Source organism: Fundulus heteroclitus, chromosome 18, assembly GCF_011125445.2.
Source record: "Fundulus heteroclitus isolate FHET01 chromosome 18, MU-UCD_Fhet_4.1, whole genome shotgun sequence".
NCBI lineage: Eukaryota > Metazoa > Chordata > Actinopteri > Cyprinodontiformes > Fundulidae > Fundulus > Fundulus heteroclitus.
The window spans coordinates 14,055,663-14,074,575 of NC_046378.1; the positions used below are offsets into that span (position 1 = coordinate 14,055,663).

Sequence of the window (18,913 nt, forward strand, 5' to 3'; positions counted from 1 at the left end):
AACTGTTTTTTGCACAATGTCACTATCACTTTATTTTAGATCTATAATTATATATATATATATATATATACATATATATATATAGATACATATAGTTACATATGTATATATATATATTATTTTTGAGTGGAATGTTGTGTATATATATATATATATATATATATATATATATATATATATATATATATATATGTTCGTATATCTGTGTTAGTGACTGTCTGCTAGGCAACAGTCAGGTCAGCAGTGTTTACCATGATTGTGGATCTCACAGTATCATGACCATTACATTTCTGTTTTAAAATCTTTAAAATTATTTAAAGTCTGTTATATTCAAAATTTTTAAGAAACCGAATTTTACTTCAAAACCAATCTGTTTGTAACCGTTTTGAAATATACAAGTTATATTAACTTTTATGCCCGTTTTTTATTATTATTATTACGGTTCTATGCACGAACAGCGCCCTCTCCTGTCGCCGTGGCAACAGCACGCCCCCCGGCTAACGCGGCTAGCATTAGCGCAGCCGCGGTCCTTCCATTTTGTGCGGCTAAGCTAACGCTAGCTTGTCCCGTTTTGCGGCAGAGATGGACGACGGTGACGAGCCGGCCTTGGTCCTGTCGCACGGCACCTCTTCCGGCTCCAAGTCGGCCGGGGACAAGATGTTCTCCCTGAAGAAGTGGAACGCAGTAGCCATGTGGAGCTGGGACGTGGAGTGCGACACCTGCGCCATTTGTCGGGTGCAAGTGATGGGTGAGTCCGGAGGAGCTGTTCCCTCAGCCCTGACACACATACACACACACACGGCTAATGGAGCTAACAGGTCTGTAATAGAGCAAACCAAGCAGTAACTTTGTTCGCTTAATGCTTTACAGACGCGTGTCTTCGGTGCCAGGCGGAGAATAAGCAAGAGGACTGTGTTGGTAAGACAGTTCACACAGAAAACAACATTTATGAACGAAAACAGGGGCTAAAGTTCATCAAACAGGCTAGCGTTGGCTAATTAGGGGGGGCTGTCAGGGGAAAACAACATCCAGCCTGCTAATTACACAAACGTATTTAATATCCGGTTTAAAGAAATTCATAGGAAGACTTAAAAAAAAAAAAAAAAAAAAAAAAGTCATAGCAGCGTATGCTATTTCTGGACCCAATTACGACACATTTAGTCATTTTTTATTTAAATGAGATCTTAAAATGTGAATATTTCTTACTGCATCTCGTAAACCCCGTAATGACTGTCTAAATTATGGGACTAAATCATTGAGCTTGATGATCGTGAGAATGAACAATAAAATAAGTTTTAACTGAGGCCAAGATCAGGTATTTAGGTCAAAAACAGACACCGTCACTGTTTATAAAAAAAGGTTAGGTTTTTATATTTAAAAAAAATCATATAATCCAAAGACATACTCAGCTAATTATATTTGATAGTCTTCCATTTTAGTTTTCATGATATCAGAAAACAACCTTTAGTTTAATTACTGCTGATGAGTACTACATCGATGGCAAAATACCACCAACCTGGCTTTTCCTAACTCCTTCTCTAACACTAAGCATAGGACGGTTACCGGTAAGCATTTATACAAAGATTTTTGCAAATAAACAGATTAAAAACCAGCATATTCCTAAATCATACCATTTTTTTTATCTGGCTCCACCAGCAAAAACAAACCAACGAACAAAAACAGGCAGACGCAGACTCACCATACGTAATAACAGAGATAGATGAGAATGGATGCCGGGCCCTGGAGGTAGAAAGCAGATATGACTGGAAATGTTCTGCTCCACGACAAACTAAGTTAACCTGTGAGGAGCTAACCTAGCACACGCAGCCGAATTTATATTCGGATTTCAACGATATTGACTTAGACTTAGACAAACTTTATTGTCATTTTGTATGCACAGAGTGCGTACAGAACGAATTTTCGTTTGCATACAGCTTGAGAATTTCAGTGAATTGCAGTGGATTTCAGAATAAAGTAACTTTGCAGGATAATAAAGTAACTTTGCAGGATAATAAAGTAACTTTGCAGGATAATAAAGTAACTTTGCAGGATAATAAAGTAACTTTGCAGGATAATGAAGTAACTTTGCAGGATAATGAAGTAACTTTGCAGGATAATGAAGTAACTTTGCAGGATAATAAAGTAACTTTGCAGGATAAATAAAATAACTTTGCAGGATAAATAAAATAACTTTGCAGGATAAATGAAGTAACTTTGCAGGATAAATGAAGTAACTTTGCAGGATAATAAAATAACTTTGCAGGACAAATGAAGTAACTTTGCAGGATAAATAAAAAGAATTTCACTGATATTGAAAGAAGGGACTCGTGTCAGACTTTTGGTACGAGTCTTAGCAGACCCTAAAGACTATTTTCCAGGCTTTAGCTTCTCAGTAAGTGTTTGGCCCGGGGAAATTAACTAAATCCATTTAATAAAAAATAAAAATAAAAAGTACGAAAATACTATCTCTGCCTGTGCCTGTCTCAAAAACAATGTCACCACAGTAACACATGGTGACAGTAGATATTGTTGATGTTCATGTATTAGGTTGGTTCACTGCAGAGTCCTTTAGGTGGAACTAGTGAGATTGTTCTATATCTTTTTATAGTTTTAATATTTTTAATGGATTTGAAATTTTTTTTTTCATTTTAAGATATTGAAAAGGCAAAATTTCTCAGAATCGGTAGTGGAATAAATATCCACCCCAATTTTATAACTGTAAGCGAACCATTTTCCACTCTGTTCACTTTTATTGTAGTTGAAGTATTTTCCTCCACAAATGTCACTAATCGCCGTTCTCCGCCTGTCTTTCAGTCGTGTGGGGAGAGTGCAACCACTCCTTCCACAACTGCTGCATGTCGCTCTGGGTGAAGCAGAACAACCGCTGTCCCCTCTGCCAACAGGACTGGGTGGTTCAGAGGATCGGCAAATAAGCCCAGCGCCCAGGCGGATTGTGCAGGAATGCACCAGAGAATGGCGACAGACTTCATCCAGCGTGTCCTGTGGCGTCCTCTCCCCCAACGATTGCATGTTTCCGTTATACCTGGTGTCAAAGGAGGACAGTGGACACAGTTAGAGCTGCGCAGATTCGTGGCTGAAGGGATCCCGCGTCAGGAAGAGACGAATAAAAGTGTGTTGGAGCGTCACGTGTTAGCTTTACAGTAATGTGTTGTGGTGTTTTGGCACGTCCTGAAAAGGAGGGTTTCTTTTCTTTTTTTTTAACAATAAAGAACTGTGAATGGGTTGGATTCAGGCGTTTAAAATAAAAAGTCCTATCAATAAGTGTGAAAAGTAGTTTTTGTTTCAAAAGGCGTGTTCGGTCTTTTCTGCGTAGCATGTTAATCCCTACTTGCTTGCTTTTTAAAGCCAAAACAAGCTTTCACTGAGCGCACATATGGCTCTGATTGGTTACAAGGTTGGATTTAGGGATGTAAGTGCTTAGCATGCAAAACTGGTCTACATGACAGGTAACCTTGTTACCCATTATACCGCTGAGCGTTGGATTACATGCAAGGCTGGCACGGTGCCACCGTCAAACATGGACCTGTATATCTGAAAACCTGATGCTTGTTGGGGCAAAAAAAAACAACAGGAAGTTAAAGCTGCTGTTGTCTTGGCTCAAAAATCAGTAAGTGGCCGCCCGGATAATTGAATTGGACGTGCTGTTGGCTGGAGAAGTGCGTCCACCTTGTTTAACCTGAGGCGGATGTGGGGGGGAAAAAAAGAAGCCGCTTTAGCGTTTTACACCAAAAATACCTGCGTAAATTAAAAATGCTCATAGTTCAGGCTTTACTAGCGGTCATTTTATCGCTGAATAAAAGCGGATATGAAGTGTTTTCCTCAACGTCATGACCTCTGACGGGCGAAGGTCCAGGCATGTTTCTGTTTTCTGAGCAGGGGGTCCTCATGCGGGGACATCCTGGCTCCTCTTAAAAGACGTCTGTCCTCAGCGTGTGCATAAAGTAACTACTATGCCCTCGGTGGTCTGAGAATCTCAGTGAATCCAAGGCTAGAGCTGGCGCCTCACCATGTCGGCGTGGCCGCTGCACACAGCCACTTTGCGTCTCCTAAGAATAGACCGGTCCAAATCCTCTTAAGTTCAAACCACATTAAGTTGCTCTCTCCCCATGCGCCGTCTCTGAAGAAACGCGCAGAGCTGTGCGGGAACGAGAGGGGGAGAATGTTCAGGATGTGGGATCTCGGTGGGGTCTCTGGTGCCTCCAGTTTCCAGACGGGTGAGTTTAAGGGGTTCCTAGTTTTAACCGGCGCGTAACCGCAGGACGCATCCCACCCATGGGTGACCTGGTGGGTCTGGACAGCTTGGTGGCCAACACGGCCTACCTGAAGGCCCTGGGGATGGACCGCGACAAGCTGAGGATGCAGCGGGTGTCCTTCACGCTGCCCAAGCCCAGGAAGTCCTCTGCTTCCTGGGCGGCAGCCGAGAGGACCTACGAGTCCCTCTGTGAGCGACAGCCCATAGGGAGGAAGCTGTTCCAGCAGTTCCTGCGGACCGCCGAGCCGCAGTGCGCGGCTGCCGCCGAGTTCCTGGAGGAGCTGAGCGACTGGGGTTTCGCTGAGGACGGACCCAAAGAGAAGGCCAAACAGAGGATACTGTCCCGGTTCTGCCAGCCTCAGGCGCCGACGTTCCTCTCCTACCTCACGACGGAGGACGTCAGGACGTGCCTGGCTCTGTCGGACGTCAACGACGAGGCAGCCATGGGCCGGATGAGAGAAGCAACCAGGGAGTTCCTGAGAGGAAGGCCTTTCTCGGAGTACCTGAGGAGCCCCTTCTTTTGCAGGTTTCTGCAGTGGAAGGAGTGCGAGAGGCAGAAGATTACTGACAGATATTTTTACGAGTTCAGGACTTTGGGCAGAGGCGGCTTCGGTGAGGTTGGTACAAAATATCCTCAGTGGCTCCTCCAGAAATATTTCATAAGGGGTGGCCAGATGGAGCCACGTAAACTCTTGGGGTGGCACTGAAACTAAAAGCCATAATATCAGGATTTTATTCTACTGCTGTAATAAAGCTGCCTGTAACAAAACTATCAGAAAGACTGATGTAAACGCCTACTAATATCTTTTGGTTTTTAATGTTTTGTTTTGGATTTTTAATGTTCCTAATGCTCTAATGTGCATAGACCAATAACAGTACAGTTAACATCTTGAGTTGAACAACAATTTATTTTTATTGTGTAATTATATGTAGAATAAGGCGTACATTTATTCATATATTGGAAAACAAAACAGTTACTAGGGGAAAGTAGATACTGGCAGATACAAATAAAAGTGTGATAGAAGCTCAGGAAGAGCGACCGCCTACAATTTACACTGGCCAGTGGGTTGGTGGCCAAGACATGGCACGGGGGGCCATGGCCACCCCTGGCCACCCTCTGGTGGTGCCACTGGAAACAGTGGGTTCAACGAGCGATTAGGGGGAAAAAATGCATGAAAAACAACATTTACAAAGAAATAATGAACCAGTAAACCTGTAACTCAAGGGATAAACATTTCCTGCAATGCAACGTAAGATATTTGCAAATCAGCGGCTTCTTGAAGTTGTATCATCTCAGGCTCAAAGCACTTCCTGCCAGCTGTAGCATTTTAGGGGATGCCAGGTGTGATAACGTCACACCGTCACTGCTCAAGACAGGAAATAACTTCAGCCGGTTTTATTTATATAGCATCTTTTGCTAATAAAACCCCCAAAATGCTTCACAGAGGCATCCACCACTTGTCTATATCCGCTTATTCTTCCAGGGTCATGAGGGCAATGGTGCCTATCGCAAGCAGTCATTGGGCGAGACGCGGGGGACATCCTAGACAGGTCGCCAGTCCGTCACAAGGCAACATGGAGACTGGACAAACAACCATGCATACAAACATTCAGACCCAAAGGCACTTTAGTGACCAGTTAATCTAACATGGATTGTTTATTTTCTGCTGTGGGGGAAAGTCAGAGTACCTGCAGAGCACCAACACGGGCTGAGCAGGCAACCCACTCTTTTTGCAGCGCTAATGCTGACAGAATAAAACAGAGCATGAAAAGAGACATAATTAAAAGGACACAAATAAAAGCTTCTGAATCATAATTTAAAAAATCGATGGCATTCAAAGGGAAAAGAAAAACAAGCACATGTGAATGTCATCAGTCCGTTGCCGTAAAGCGAGATTGTTCCTCTGATGACCTGGAAACAGCCTCAAAACTTTGTTTCTATTCTTTGGGACTACTGGTAGGTTTGGTTTGAGAGCCTGAGTAGGAGTACGTTTATTTAACAACCGAGTAAAACAGGAAGGAGGGTCCTGAAAGTTAAGCTCTTAAAACAAAGTCTAAAATGAGTCATTTAAAGACATCAGACCAGCAGGGATGTGAGATGTTCTCCGTGTTCCAGTTTAGGGTCTTGCTACTGGGGTTTGGACCAGCTGAAGGTGATCCAGGGGCTTTTTTATTGATACATGTGAAAAGGGTTTTATAATAGTGTAGACAGGAGGAAACACAAAAATGAATCGACATCTCGATTAATGTATTTTTTTAAATCTACCCAAGGGGATGTATAACGGAAGAGGGCAAAAAAAATGCTTTGGGGTATCCCACATATCAGATCAGGGGAATATAACGGAAAATAGTTTATACGGAGATTTTGGCTCCTGCTTGACAAGCAAGAACCAGTTGAATAATTAAGATGGTGTCACTGACACTGTCAAAGCCATTTGATAGGTCTGGCCAAAATAAAACGGCATATTTCCCAATGTCTGCGTGCCCGCCGTGGTGTGACTGGACACCTAAAGAAAGCAGTTTTTTTTTGGTTAAATGCGTTTTATGAATGCTAGAATGTTATTTAGCACAAAAAAACATTTTGCTTTTCCAGAAAAGTGACGAGTCCATTCTGGGTTTTTTTAAAGCTTAGATTTAGCAGCAGCATGCTTAATAAGCAAGGGGACAGCCAAGTTAGAGGGACGTATCAAAGCAGGAAGACAACTCTGCTTGTTTAATCTGGGGTTAAACAAGCAGAGTCGACTGGAAAGTGTCCGTACGACAACAGTTTCAAAAACAAAAATTGGCCGCACAAGCTTGAGTTTAGTTAGGACTGTTCTTTCCTAAAATTAAAACTATGAGAAGTGTGGTGGTGGTGGCAGCATCATGCTGTGGGGCATCGTACAGAGTCATTGTTACGAAGGACCAAATCCAAAGTGTTTTATTTAACCCTAAAGCTTAGATCATTGATAGTTGGACACAGTTGCGTCTTCCATCAGGTCAATGATTGCTTTGAATAAGAGTGGAAGTCCATTTAAAATATTGGCCCTGTGTGGATTAAAGAAAGACCACAAACAACTTAAAATCAGTCGATTGTTGTTTAAACAATTTATACCTTTTGTTATGTGATCATTTCGCTCTTTAAATGACAAATGAGCCATCCAAAGCCCAACATGAATATGATAGTTATGTGTAATAAACGGAAACACCTGACCAGCGCGGTATGAATGGTCATGCCCGCATTTGTTTGCATAAATGAAATCACACAAGCGATGATAGATAGATAGATTGATAGATAGATAGATAGATAGATAGATAGATAGATAGATAGATAGATAGATAGATAGATAGATAGATAGATAGATAGATAGATAGATCTCTTTATTGTCATTTTGTATGCACAAAGTGCGTACAGAACAAAATATTTTTTGCATACAGCTTGAAAAAAGTCACTCTAGAAATCACTCTAAAAATCACAGTAGATTGCATTAATTTTCAGGATAAAGATGCTGCAGCGATTTATGTAAACAGTTGAAATGAAAAACAAATGTAACAATGTAGACAATGCATGGGAAATAGACGGTGTGCTATTCACATGTGGTACAGAGTCCATTTTGTGGCTTCATCAGTTCAGCAGCATGAAGCATATGTGCAAAGGTGTAAATGTGCAGTTATGCAAGCGTGGTGCAGTGACCATTTTGGGTCATGATTCACAAGTCATTAACGCAAATTCTAATTCACACAACACAAGCTTTTGTTTTTTGTGTGTGTGTTTTGTACAAACATCCACGAGCGTTCCCTCTTTTCTTTAACACTGCCACAGCCCCGTGCATGGCAACCGTAGACGGATCAAATCATCAGGGACAAATATCTAAGGATGCGACGACCTAAAGAGATGCTAAAAGCCACCAAGTGACTGTTCCATTAATGTTTTTATTATTTTCAGCAATTATACATTCCGTATAAGCAAATACAAGAACCATACCAAAAAAAACCCCCAAAAAACAAACAAAACAAAAAAACCCTCTCAGATGCAAATCTGCATTTGAGTACTTTTACACTTTTTTCAGCAAGAGACATAAAACTGGTTACAAAGGCTCTGATATCAACCGGATTTTCAAGCTGGCGTTATTTAATTGTCCTCGTCGTCTTCAGATAAGTCCATTCCTTCCACAAGAATCATAAAGGGTCTCCATATATTTTCAAATGAATCACCTTTTCCTTTTAGGAGATATGTTAAAAGTTGTCAGCATTTGTCTGACCCAGTGCCTGATAGTTGGTGCTGCTGTTTTCTTCCAGAAAAGTGCAATTAGACGTTTGGATTGTAACAGACATATATCGATCAATAACTGTTCACACTTGGTATATTTAATATTTTTGGGACATAAACCCAGAATGAAAAAAACCTGGATCCAGAGGAATTTCTTTTGAAACAAGTTGTTCTATAGTTTGCTTAATTTCTCTCCAAAAAATCCTAATTGCCCTGCATTCCCAGAAGCAATGAAACAGTGTCCCCTTTTTGTCAGAGCATTTTGTGCATGTGTCTGGTATATCAAAATTATACCTGTTTAATTTAACTGGTGTAACATAAGCTCGCATTAACCACTTATACAGTAGCAGCCTTAAGCGTGAATTGATTGTTTGTTTATGAGCCTTAGTGCCTCCAATGACAAATCTATCCCTAAATCCTTTTTTCATGCTTCTAATTTTAGAACTGAGTTTTACCAAGTGACTGTTCTGTGTGCTCCTGTCTGTCAGGTGTGTGCGGTGCAGGTCAAACACACAGGCCAGATGTACGCCTGCAAGAAGCTGGACAAGAAGCGCCTGAAGAAGAAGGGAGGCGAGAGGCTGGCCCTCACCGAGAAGCAGATCCTGGAGAAGGTCGACAGCGCCTTCGTCGTGAACCTGGCCTACGCTTACCAGAGCAAAACCCACCTGTGCCTGGTCATGAACCTGATGTCGGGGGGGGACCTCAGGTTTCACATCTACGAGCTGGGCGAGAGGGGCATCCGCATGGAGCGCGTGGTTTACTACGCCGCCCAAATGGTCTCCGGCATCCTCCACCTGCACTCCATGGACATCGTGTACCGCGACATGAAGCCTGAGAACGTGCTGCTGGACGGGAAGGGCCAGTGCCGCCTGTCGGACCTGGGACTGGCCGTGGAGCTGCCCAAAGGAAAGATGGTCTGCCAGAGGGTCAGTACGCTGCATCGGGGCGGTGCGTGCGGCTGCAGCCGTGAGCCTGTTTCTGTTTACCCTCCCTTTGAAATCCCCACACATGCTCCGCTGCCGTGGCAAGCCTCTTAGCGGAAACAGAGATGATGGCTCTACTTACGCTCGGCCCAGAGAGCGTGACCCCGCGGAGCCAAAGGTTATCTCGTTAAAAGATGGCTGACCTAATGCTCACTTATAGCCCGCCTGCGCTGACTCAGAGACGCATCGAAGGCCTAGAGCTTGTGAGCGTCAGCGGACTAATCTTTGCCCTGCATTCTTAAGTAAGAAATGACCCCCGAGGCAGAAACTTTAACACTTTTAATCTAAACAAGCCAGATGATTGGCACAGCTTCGGCACCGGACTCTCATACTGATCACGATGCAGGAAAAGGTAAAATGAGGAAGTGAGAGCTTCAAGCTCTCGTTCCATGGATCAGCCAGGACACGCCCCTGCAGGAGGGGTCATCCCATAGACATTATATACGTAGACGCGTCGTTGGGCGGGTTCTGCCTATGCTGTGATGCGTCAGAGCGTCCGCCATGTTGAATGTGGCAAATCTGCTGTTACTCACTTAAACAGTATCAGAGGGACGTTAATCTCAGAATATACTTTGTATTCGTAATAGTTTTATTTTTGTAATATTACAAGTTTATTTTCATATCCGTTTAGCTTCATTCTCCTGAATTTATTCTCGTAAAGAATAAAAATAATTAAAATAATCTAACCTGGCCCTATTACTCCAGGAGTGAAATAATTCTGCAAACTGTGACTATTCTGGAAATGTTCCCCCTTAATTCTTATAATATGACGTTTTTCTCATAACATTACCACTTTTATGTTTTTTTTTTGTTGTTTTTTGTTTTTACTTTATTGACCTAGATCCTTTTTTCTCATATTAGTAATTTTACCTCTTTAATAGTCTCCCAAAAAGTCTTTTCCTAACGTTTCATACTTTATGAAATAATGAAGACCTGTTGGTCTTCATTATTTATATTTATTTATATACATATACATATACATATATATATATATATATATATAATCACACAGCTATTTATTTGGCTTATTTATAATACTTGAATCTATATATGCACATCTATGTCTAAATACAGTAGTCTGTACTGTATGCAAGCTAAAAACCTTGAAAAAGAATGGTCTTGCACAGCTTTTTTTCTAGTGTTGTCACTCTGCAGCTTTAGTGTGTCCAGTTTTGCAACATGGTGCAGCCTTAGTTTATAGAAGGCAGATTTTTTTTGGGATGTTTTTATTTCTAATCAATTGGGCCCTTCAATTAAATGGTGTAATAATTTATTTCAAATATATTGATAACATCAGCTGAGAGAGTGAACTTTTTGTCACAGTCCAAACAACATAGTGGAAGGCACAAAATGGTTTACTCCACCCTACAGCAACCAAAAACAAGTGAAATGTCGGTGAGCCCAGATTTAAGGACCTGGGGGACATCATGCTGCCCTAGAAGCATAAATTGGGGCATCAAAAGAAAGAGAGAAAAAAAAGGCAGAAAGAGGAGAGGCAACTGTTGACTGCTTTCTTTCCCGAAAGTGAAGTTTGGTTGTTATGCATACTCTCATAAACTTTAGCGCTTTTCACAGTATTGTGAAAATTAAAGTTAACATAGTTCACTCCAGGCAGCTGTTGCTGATGGTTGTATTAGCTTATAGCTAGTCGACAACCTGGCTGCTTGCGGCTGTAAGTATAATAACAATTTTGGGCCCGCTAACATTAGCTGTCAACATTAACTAGTTGAAGAAACGCACAGTAGTGCTGGCGCAGCAGCAGCAGCAGTAGCCAATCAGGGTGGCTCTTCTGAAGATGAACAAAGGCGAGGTGAGATCGTTGTTAGAGTCTAAGCACCTGTTGGGTGAAAGCATATCTGAACGTTGGACTTTTTATGAATACAATTAAAACCTTTCACATTATTTTTGTACTTGTTCTAAATGGTAGACGTACAGCGCCCTCTTGTGGCTGCTTGTCAGTAATGACTGGTTGACAGCCAGGTCTGCTGCTCAAAGCAAAACAAAATTAGTCCACATTTGAAGGGCAATCAGTCAAAGTAATAAGAACATTCTTTCCCATATGTTTCATTATTTTTTAGCAGTTTCATGGGGAGTTGTCTGGGCCTAATTTTTATTTTTATTCTATCCCCCGATCACTATTAGTCCTGACAACTATTATGAATACAGTTGGATCTCAATGAATTAGAATGTCTTTTTTTTTCAGTAACAAATTTAAAAGCTAAACTTATATAGATTCCTTTCACCCAGAGTCTTAGGTTTTTTTTATTCTCCTAATTATGAAAACTGTTACTTTTAGCAAATAAAAAGCCATTTTCTTTGAACACTAGCTTACATAAGACCCAATGAAAATGTATTTTTAGCGCAGTAATGGGCATCTCATAAATAGCATACTCCTTTAGCACTTGGTGTTAAGGAGAAACAGATTGCTGTAGATATCCACAGTTTTAGGTGCATCTTTGGGTCTGGTGTCCCTTTTTTTATCCTTGACACCAACGCTCAGATTATCATTGGATACATTTAATTGATGCAACGTAGAAGATTTTTATTTTTTTCTGTACAAAAGGGAACTAAAAGTAAGTAAAATTTTCTTGAAATTAATGTATTTATTCTTAATTTGAGGAGGCAAGTTTAAATGATGATATGCCAATGAAATAAGACCATTGCATTGAAAATAGGAACAGCTCATCTCAGTCGTCTTATTTCAAATGCAGTATATCTAAATATCTAATTTTAGGGGTATAAATGCTCATTCCATTTGTAGATGATCTTATTTACCTGCCCAAATTAAGGACAAATACAGTAATTTCAAGTAAATTTTGCTTACTTTTAGATCCTTGTTTGCAGTGCAGCAGAGTTAGTCGAGCACAGTGATACCTTGCTCGTAATTGCTATACGGTACTTTTGGTAATATGGGCGGGGACAAAGTCCTGCTTAAGAACATAATCAGCATCTAAAGCTCGTCAGGAGAGAGAAGCATGAAATGCTCTATAAATACCCGGTAGAGAGCTGTGGGAACTTTTGTCTTGATAAAACTCAGTGGACCAACACCAGCCTACACAAATTATCTCAAACGATGCAAACGTCACACTTGACTTTAAGCAATTTGGATCCTGCGGCCCTCCGCTCTTCCTCCAGACTCTGAGGCCTTGATCTCAAAATGAAATGCAAAATGTACTTTCATCTGTAAAGGGGTCTTTTTCCTTCTTGGTCGTTTTGGTACACTGATGTCTCTGACTTAGGAATGGCTTGACACAAGGTACCAATTGCAACAACGTCCTGGTCGTCCTGTACAACCAAGTCCTGAATGCATGTCTGTGTGGTGTGTCTCTTAAAGTAACTGATCCTGTTCCCCAAACTCTCACTATGCTTCCTAAAGCTGCTGTCATCCCTGTGGCTTTAAACCTTTTTCTACCAAATTGTTTCCTTCCACTCAACGTTGCATCTATACGGTTAGATACAGAGTGACACACTGCAAAAAGGGAACTAAAAGTAAGAAAATTTTTCTTGAAATTTGTATTTTTTTTCCCTTGATTTGAACAGCTAAATAAGACCATTTGCCAATGGAATGAGGATTTTTACCCCTAAAATAAGATAATTAGATATCCTGCACTTGAAAAAAGATGATAGAGATGAGTTGTTCCTATTTTAAGTGCAAACGTCTTATTCCATTGGCAAATAATCTTATTTATCTGCTGAAATCAATGAAAAATGCACAAATTTCAAGAACATTTTACTTACTTTGAGTTCTCTTTTTGCAGTGCATTGCTTTATTAAAAAACATTTTTTTGTAATTGTTCTTAAGTAATGTTCTAATTTTCTGTGTATTTATGGCATTAACTATAAGCCATTTAAACAGAAATCTTCTCTTTTTAGGACAGTGATTATTTACATTAGTGTTTTTCCCCCACATCAGTCTTCATTGACTGTCCTCTTCCATCCTGGCCTGTGTGTTGCAGGCTGGTACGACTGGCTACATGGCCCCAGAGGTCCTGAAGCAGGAGTACTACCGCACGTCCGTGGACTGGTGGGCTCTGGGCTGCAGCATTTATGAGATGGTGGCGGGTCGCTTGCCCTTCAAAGACTTCAGGGAAAAGGTACAGAACAGCGAGGTGACCCGCCGTACTCTGGAGGACGACTGCAAGTTTGAAGGCAAACACTTTGACGGTCCAACCAAAGATTTAATCAACCACCTTCTCAGGAGGAAGGTTGCGTTTCGCCTCGGGTGCCGGTAAGAACAAATCCGTGCACAATGTCAATAAACACATTATGCAAGAGCAGGGAGATGGTAGCCTCGTGAGACCATCCTGATCTCGCGAGCTTTCAAGGTTTCACTCGCAGATCAGTCTGGCTACTTTCCGTTAAAGAAAATCCATCTGGCGGAGTCAGGTTAGGGAGATGGAGGCAAAAGCCAAACAATGGCTGCCAACCTTTAATAGAGAGTATTTCAGGACAGGTGTCAGGGCATGCCAACTTGTGCCAAACTTTTTCACCCCAACGTGGGACACTGCATTTGAATCGGCGCAGCCAGGATAACAAACTATTTCTGCTTCACATAGCTTCTTAGGAGTACAAAAGATCAGATTTTTACTTTCTGAAAACAGTTGTGAGGAGCCTACATCGCTCTGGGTTTAATGGTCAAAAAGACGATGACATTGAAGACTGGAAATTTCAAATTACACCAAAACGGACTCAATTTCACCAAACATTGTTCTTGTCCCTGATCCCCAGTAGCTCACTTTCTATCCCCTCTGACCATGACACTTTGTGACATCACTACCAATAGTCAGTTAATCAGCTCTGCGTTATGAGCAGTCAAAAGTCCAAACATCACACTGCTATGAAACAGGAAGAATAAATTTGATGAGATTCATACTGACAGACCCAATGTTCTTACCTTCTACTTTGTGTTTAAGTTAGCAGGCGGACTCAAAAGCTGGCAGGGCGTTGAGAGAAACGGGGTCTCTGCTGCGTTGTGCTTTAGTGGTGGCCTAGTGGTTAGAGCACAGAGCTTTGGTCCCAGAGGTTCTGAGTTCAACTCCTGCAAGCTGCCATTCTGGGTCCCTGAGCAAGACCCTTAACCCCTAATTGCTCCCCGGGCGCCGCACAGTGGCAGCCCACTGCTCCCCAAGGGGATGGTTTAAGATGCAGAAGTGAATTTCTCCATTGTGAGATCAATAAAGTTCAATTATTATTACGACTGACGTGGCGGCTAGGGGAGTTAAAAAGATGACAAGGTGGAAGTCTTGCCCATGTGTGCAGCAGCAGATTTTAGTTGTGTTAAACGTTGGTTTTGCAGGATGGCCTTCTTCTTTGGTCCACACCCTCTCAATCCATGACGGCGTAAAACTGGCTTCGCTATGTAGACCATGACACTGATGTTCCACTTGCTAAAGAACCAAGCTAATTTCCTTTAATTGGAGGATGACACGTTGGGCTGGACCTTGGGTTCCACCTAAGGACGAATGGGCGTTCAAGTAGCATCTAAAATACTCGTGAAAAATGGTTTTGAAATTTAAGGATCCGGTTAACAAAAAAGCTTCTGGAAGGTGGTTTGTGCCAGCAAACCAGCCAATTTAAATTAAGCCCAATTCTACCGGGAAATGTGGTCAAATGTCCAGCTAGAACCAAGTTAAACACTGATTCTACGTACAACCAAATATCAGTGGGGATGTATTTATATATTTGGGCCTACATACAGTCTTGGCTGGGTGTGAAATGGAGAAAAATTGTAATATTTGTGAAATTGTTCACTGTAGCGTTGTTTTTGAAAATCATTAGTTGTTTGCTATATAATCTAACCGTACTGTAAAAAGTTATGATTCATACTGATCCTTAAAGAGACCAAATTATTGTGTGATTCATGTACATGATGAGTGCAATTTGTGCTTTTTTTTGGTCTTAATGACCACTTAAAACACCTTAACATCTCAAGTCAGATTAATCAATTCAATTATGTGTTTTTTTTTAACAGCAAGGATGACGACCCAAGGACTCACACATTTTTCAAGAGCATCAATTTCCACCGTCTGGAGGGAGGGCTTGTGGAGCCCCCCTGGGTGCCAAAACCAAACGTGGTCTACACCAAAGACAGCGAGGACTTTAGGGACAACTCCGAGATCAAGGATGTCAAGCTCGACGCCAAGGATGAGAAATTCTTCAAGGAGTTCAGCACGGGTGCCGTCTCCGTCCGCTGGCAGAGCGAAATGATCGACAGCGGCGTGTTTGACGACATGAACAACCTCGAAGTGAACGGCCACGGCCACGAGAGTGTGTGGACATCCAGGATGTGCGTCGTCTTGTGAGATTCTGCTCACCTGGCTGGATCTCTTTCCTCGGAAACCTGTGGAATTGGGTCGTTGCAATATTCTGAGCGCTGTGCGCTAAATTAAGCTGCTCAGGAACATTTCTGGCACTTTGCCTTTACTCTTAAGGCCAATGCACTTCTTTTTCTATTGTAGTGCTAGAGAGTTGTACGTAACAAAAAGTCAGGGAATAATGCTGCCGGAGCCAAACATGACGAAACATTTGTCACAAAAGTTAAGTGCATATAAGGGCTCGGCTGCTTCATACTTTGCCCTCTAGTCCTAGTTAGACAGCCGGTCCCAGTGGATTCATAGTTTCCATGACATCACGCCGCCGTTTCAGCAGGAAATTGTTTGCATCTGTTTGTAAACACGCTGCATAATGGTTGTGGGTCATACAGACAAACTGCTGTTATCATCAGCATTTGCACTTAGATCCTATAATTCTTATAAATTAATAACGTGCCAAAAGCCAATAGGGCCTATTGGTTGTGATAAGGCAAAGCCTTAATGCAGTGAGATTGATATAAATCCTCCCACTGGCAGACATTCACCACTATGTGCCGCCAAACACCAACAAAGTGCACTAAAGCCTACTTCTCAGCAAACCCATTATCTTGACTGTGCTGTTCTGGTATTTATGAGGATTTAGTCATTTTTAATAATGAATCCAGGAAAGAAAAACAACAACATTGTCCCCACACGCAGAAAAAGCAAGTGCCAATCTGCTTTTAATGAGGACTGTTTTATCTAGCATTCACAAGCGCTTACTTTGTGGATACATATTTTCCTGTCACAAAATCTACTTTATCTGTTATGTGATTATACTAACACATTTAGGCAATCGTTTCAGTCCTTCATCCTGTGTTTGGGACAGATTTTCCTCAGTCAGCAGAGAATAAAAATACTTGAAGTATGTTAGCTGAGCTACATTTTAGCAAAGACATTGAAACTCATGATGCAGAGCTAACAATTTAAAGAGTTAACCTCACGTTTAGGAATTGTTTCCCCTATTAATACCAACTGCTAGCCGACAATCTACCCTTTCTTACAAGTAAACATTTCACTATAAACATTAAACTCTTAATTCCTAATTTTGTAGTTTGCCAAAAAAATAAAAGGATGCACGTTATCCATGATTATTCAGCTACCAGTTTTGAGAGGTGACATTCTTTAAAATGTACAAACTATATTTCTCTAAAGCTAACCATTTAAATGCCACCATCACATTTTATAAAAGCGTTGAATATTAATGCGTCATGTCACGCTAGCTAAAATATTTAAGCCAGTCATTTTAAATGTTAGCTTTTTAAATTGCATGTAAGTATGTTTTCCTTAAAATTTAAACATAACTGAAATGTGCTTTCAACTTTACCAAAAAGCTAAAAATTCGTGGTCCATGTCTATTAAAGTGGTGCCGGCATTTTTAGTTCAAACTTTTAACGCAACCTGCTAGCTAACAGTTGTTAGCTAGCAGTTTCAGCGTATTATCTATTGTTTTTTATGTGTTTTTTTTATAGCTAGTGGTTTTAAGCATTAGCTTTTAGCTTTAGCATTAGTTTATCTTTTTTTAAATGGTAACATAGACATGCACCTTTAGTTTCAAACTTTAGCAAAAATAGCCATTGTTTCTAACAAGCATAATCATTTTCCTGACAGCTAAAATCCGTTCTCCATACTTTTTGGTTTGTTTATGAAAAAGAGTCAAATATTGACACAGCCTGGTTGCTAACAATTTTTACTTTTAATAACAGCTGCCATAATCACATAAAATTTGGAACACATCCATAACATTAGCATTATAATGGAGAAATTAGCATGTTTGCATTACATAACAGCTAGCAAATTTAAAGATTTCAGCTGATAAATCCAGTGGTTATCTGCATTTCCTTACCCACAATAAGAAAACAATAAGAAAAACAAGCAGCAGGATAAAAAATAGGATTTGCTGGACAGCCAAGTAACTGATGTCAGGCACAAAAGTAACTATGATGAAGAAACAAGACGAGAGTTCCCTCGTGATTGGTTGGCTTTAGTAAATGTTATCCTGGGATAATGACTTTCTGAATAATTATCATCCAGTGTAACTTGCTTCTTACTTGAGAAATTCAACTCAGATGGAGTAGAAGATGATTACAATCAGACAGAGAGAGCATGCCAGTTTAGGCCTCATATGTTTGAGCCAAGTTGGAAGCTAGTGGGCAAAAGCTTAAGCAAACGACGAGGATAACGGTTGTCTTAAGAGCTTCTGGTAAACTATTTATAGTTCTTATTAAAGGTTTACATAGATGTTCCCGTGCATGTTCGCCATTTGTAAACGCTATATTCTGATGGTATGGCTTCCATGTTTTATTTGACCGGCCACTACAACAGTCATACAAATTCAGCGCAATCTGCATGAAGCACTCTATAGAGAGAGTGAACAGAGTGTGAACTCTGCTCGTTCACTCGCTACAAATAACTTTATTCTATGTATAGTTGCTGATGACATATACCTTGGATCATGTTTACTGATCAACATTTTAAAATGTCTTTTCTAACTTCTGGATTTGGTTGCCAAGTAGGGGATGGTATGAGCTAAGCTGCAGGTGGAGGCATGGTGGGGCTCCTGGTGCGTCTGCCTGCTCAGTGATCATTCTGGGCAGTCGTGTTGGAGGATGTGACAGTTTTGCAGGTCTTGGCTGAGTGTATATTTGACACTTCAACCCTGGCCATTCCAATCCACCCTTGTCTTCTTCATGAAACATTTGCAAGCCTTTTTTTTTTTTTGTTGCCAAATTATCCAGAACCCTACGCTGTGTTCTTACACACAGCTCGCTGCAGCTGTGTAGAAAACAACTGAAAGTCCCTAAGAAACAAACGGAAATAAAATGGCAGAGAACGACCTGAGTAGTCCTGCTCCGAGCCCACTAGCTGTACTTGGCAATACCCTGTTCTGTAGACTAGCGCCTTCTACAATGGTACTTGAATCACATGCATAGAAGATGGAAGATGTTTTGTTGCAAGGCAAAATGTCTTTCATCAAAATAGTAATTTCGGACTACACACGTGCACAAAATTGTTGGTACCCCTCGTTTTTTAAAACTTTATTAATATTCAACACTAC

General features: G+C 41.0%; 2 protein-coding genes across 3 annotated transcripts; both read left to right on the forward strand.

Moving 5' to 3' along the window:
• Positions 1 to 503: 503 nt before the first annotated feature.
• rnf7 (ring finger protein 7) lies at positions 504 to 3,291 on the forward strand. Of its 2 annotated transcripts, XM_012859301.3 has the most exons (3): positions 516 to 748; positions 871 to 918; positions 2,815 to 3,291. In XM_012859301.3, the coding sequence occupies exons 1-3, from the start codon at positions 583 to 585 to the stop codon at positions 2,931 to 2,933; spliced, it is 333 nt and encodes a 110-aa protein (XP_012714755.1). In that variant the 5' UTR covers positions 516 to 582; the 3' UTR covers positions 2,934 to 3,291. The 2 variants fall into 2 exon arrangements, with proteins under 2 accessions (XP_021170467.1, XP_012714755.1); XM_021314792.2 differs by lacking the exon at positions 871 to 918 and having other exon boundaries at positions 504 to 748.
• Positions 3,292 to 3,921: 630 nt separating this feature from the next.
• grk7b (G protein-coupled receptor kinase 7b) lies at positions 3,922 to 18,212 on the forward strand. The gene is made up of 4 exons (XM_012859426.3): positions 3,922 to 4,890; positions 9,011 to 9,448; positions 13,462 to 13,733; positions 15,477 to 18,212. Exons 1-4 carry the CDS (start codon positions 4,294 to 4,296, stop codon positions 15,805 to 15,807), a joined length of 1,638 nt encoding a protein of 545 aa, XP_012714880.2. The 5' UTR covers positions 3,922 to 4,293; the 3' UTR covers positions 15,808 to 18,212.
• The last annotated feature ends 701 nt before the right edge of the window (positions 18,213 to 18,913 follow it).

Coding starts and splice junctions, on each gene's coding strand:
- grk7b (XM_012859426.3), top strand. CDS start 4,294: ATGGGTGACCTGGTGGGTCTGGACAGCTTGGTGGCCAACACGGCCTAC. Junction 9,449..13,461: donor GAAAGATGGTCTGCCAGAGG/GTCAGTACGCTG, acceptor TGTGTGTTGCAG/GCTGGTACGACTGGCTACAT. Junction 13,734..15,476: donor GCGTTTCGCCTCGGGTGCCG/GTAAGAACAAAT, acceptor TTTTTTTAACAG/CAAGGATGACGACCCAAGGA.
- rnf7 (XM_012859301.3), top strand. CDS start 583: ATGGACGACGGTGACGAGCCGGCCTTGGTCCTGTCGCACGGCACCTCT. Junction 749..870: donor TTGTCGGGTGCAAGTGATGG/GTGAGTCCGGAG, acceptor AATGCTTTACAG/ACGCGTGTCTTCGGTGCCAG. Junction 919..2,814: donor TAAGCAAGAGGACTGTGTTG/GTAAGACAGTTC, acceptor CCTGTCTTTCAG/TCGTGTGGGGAGAGTGCAAC.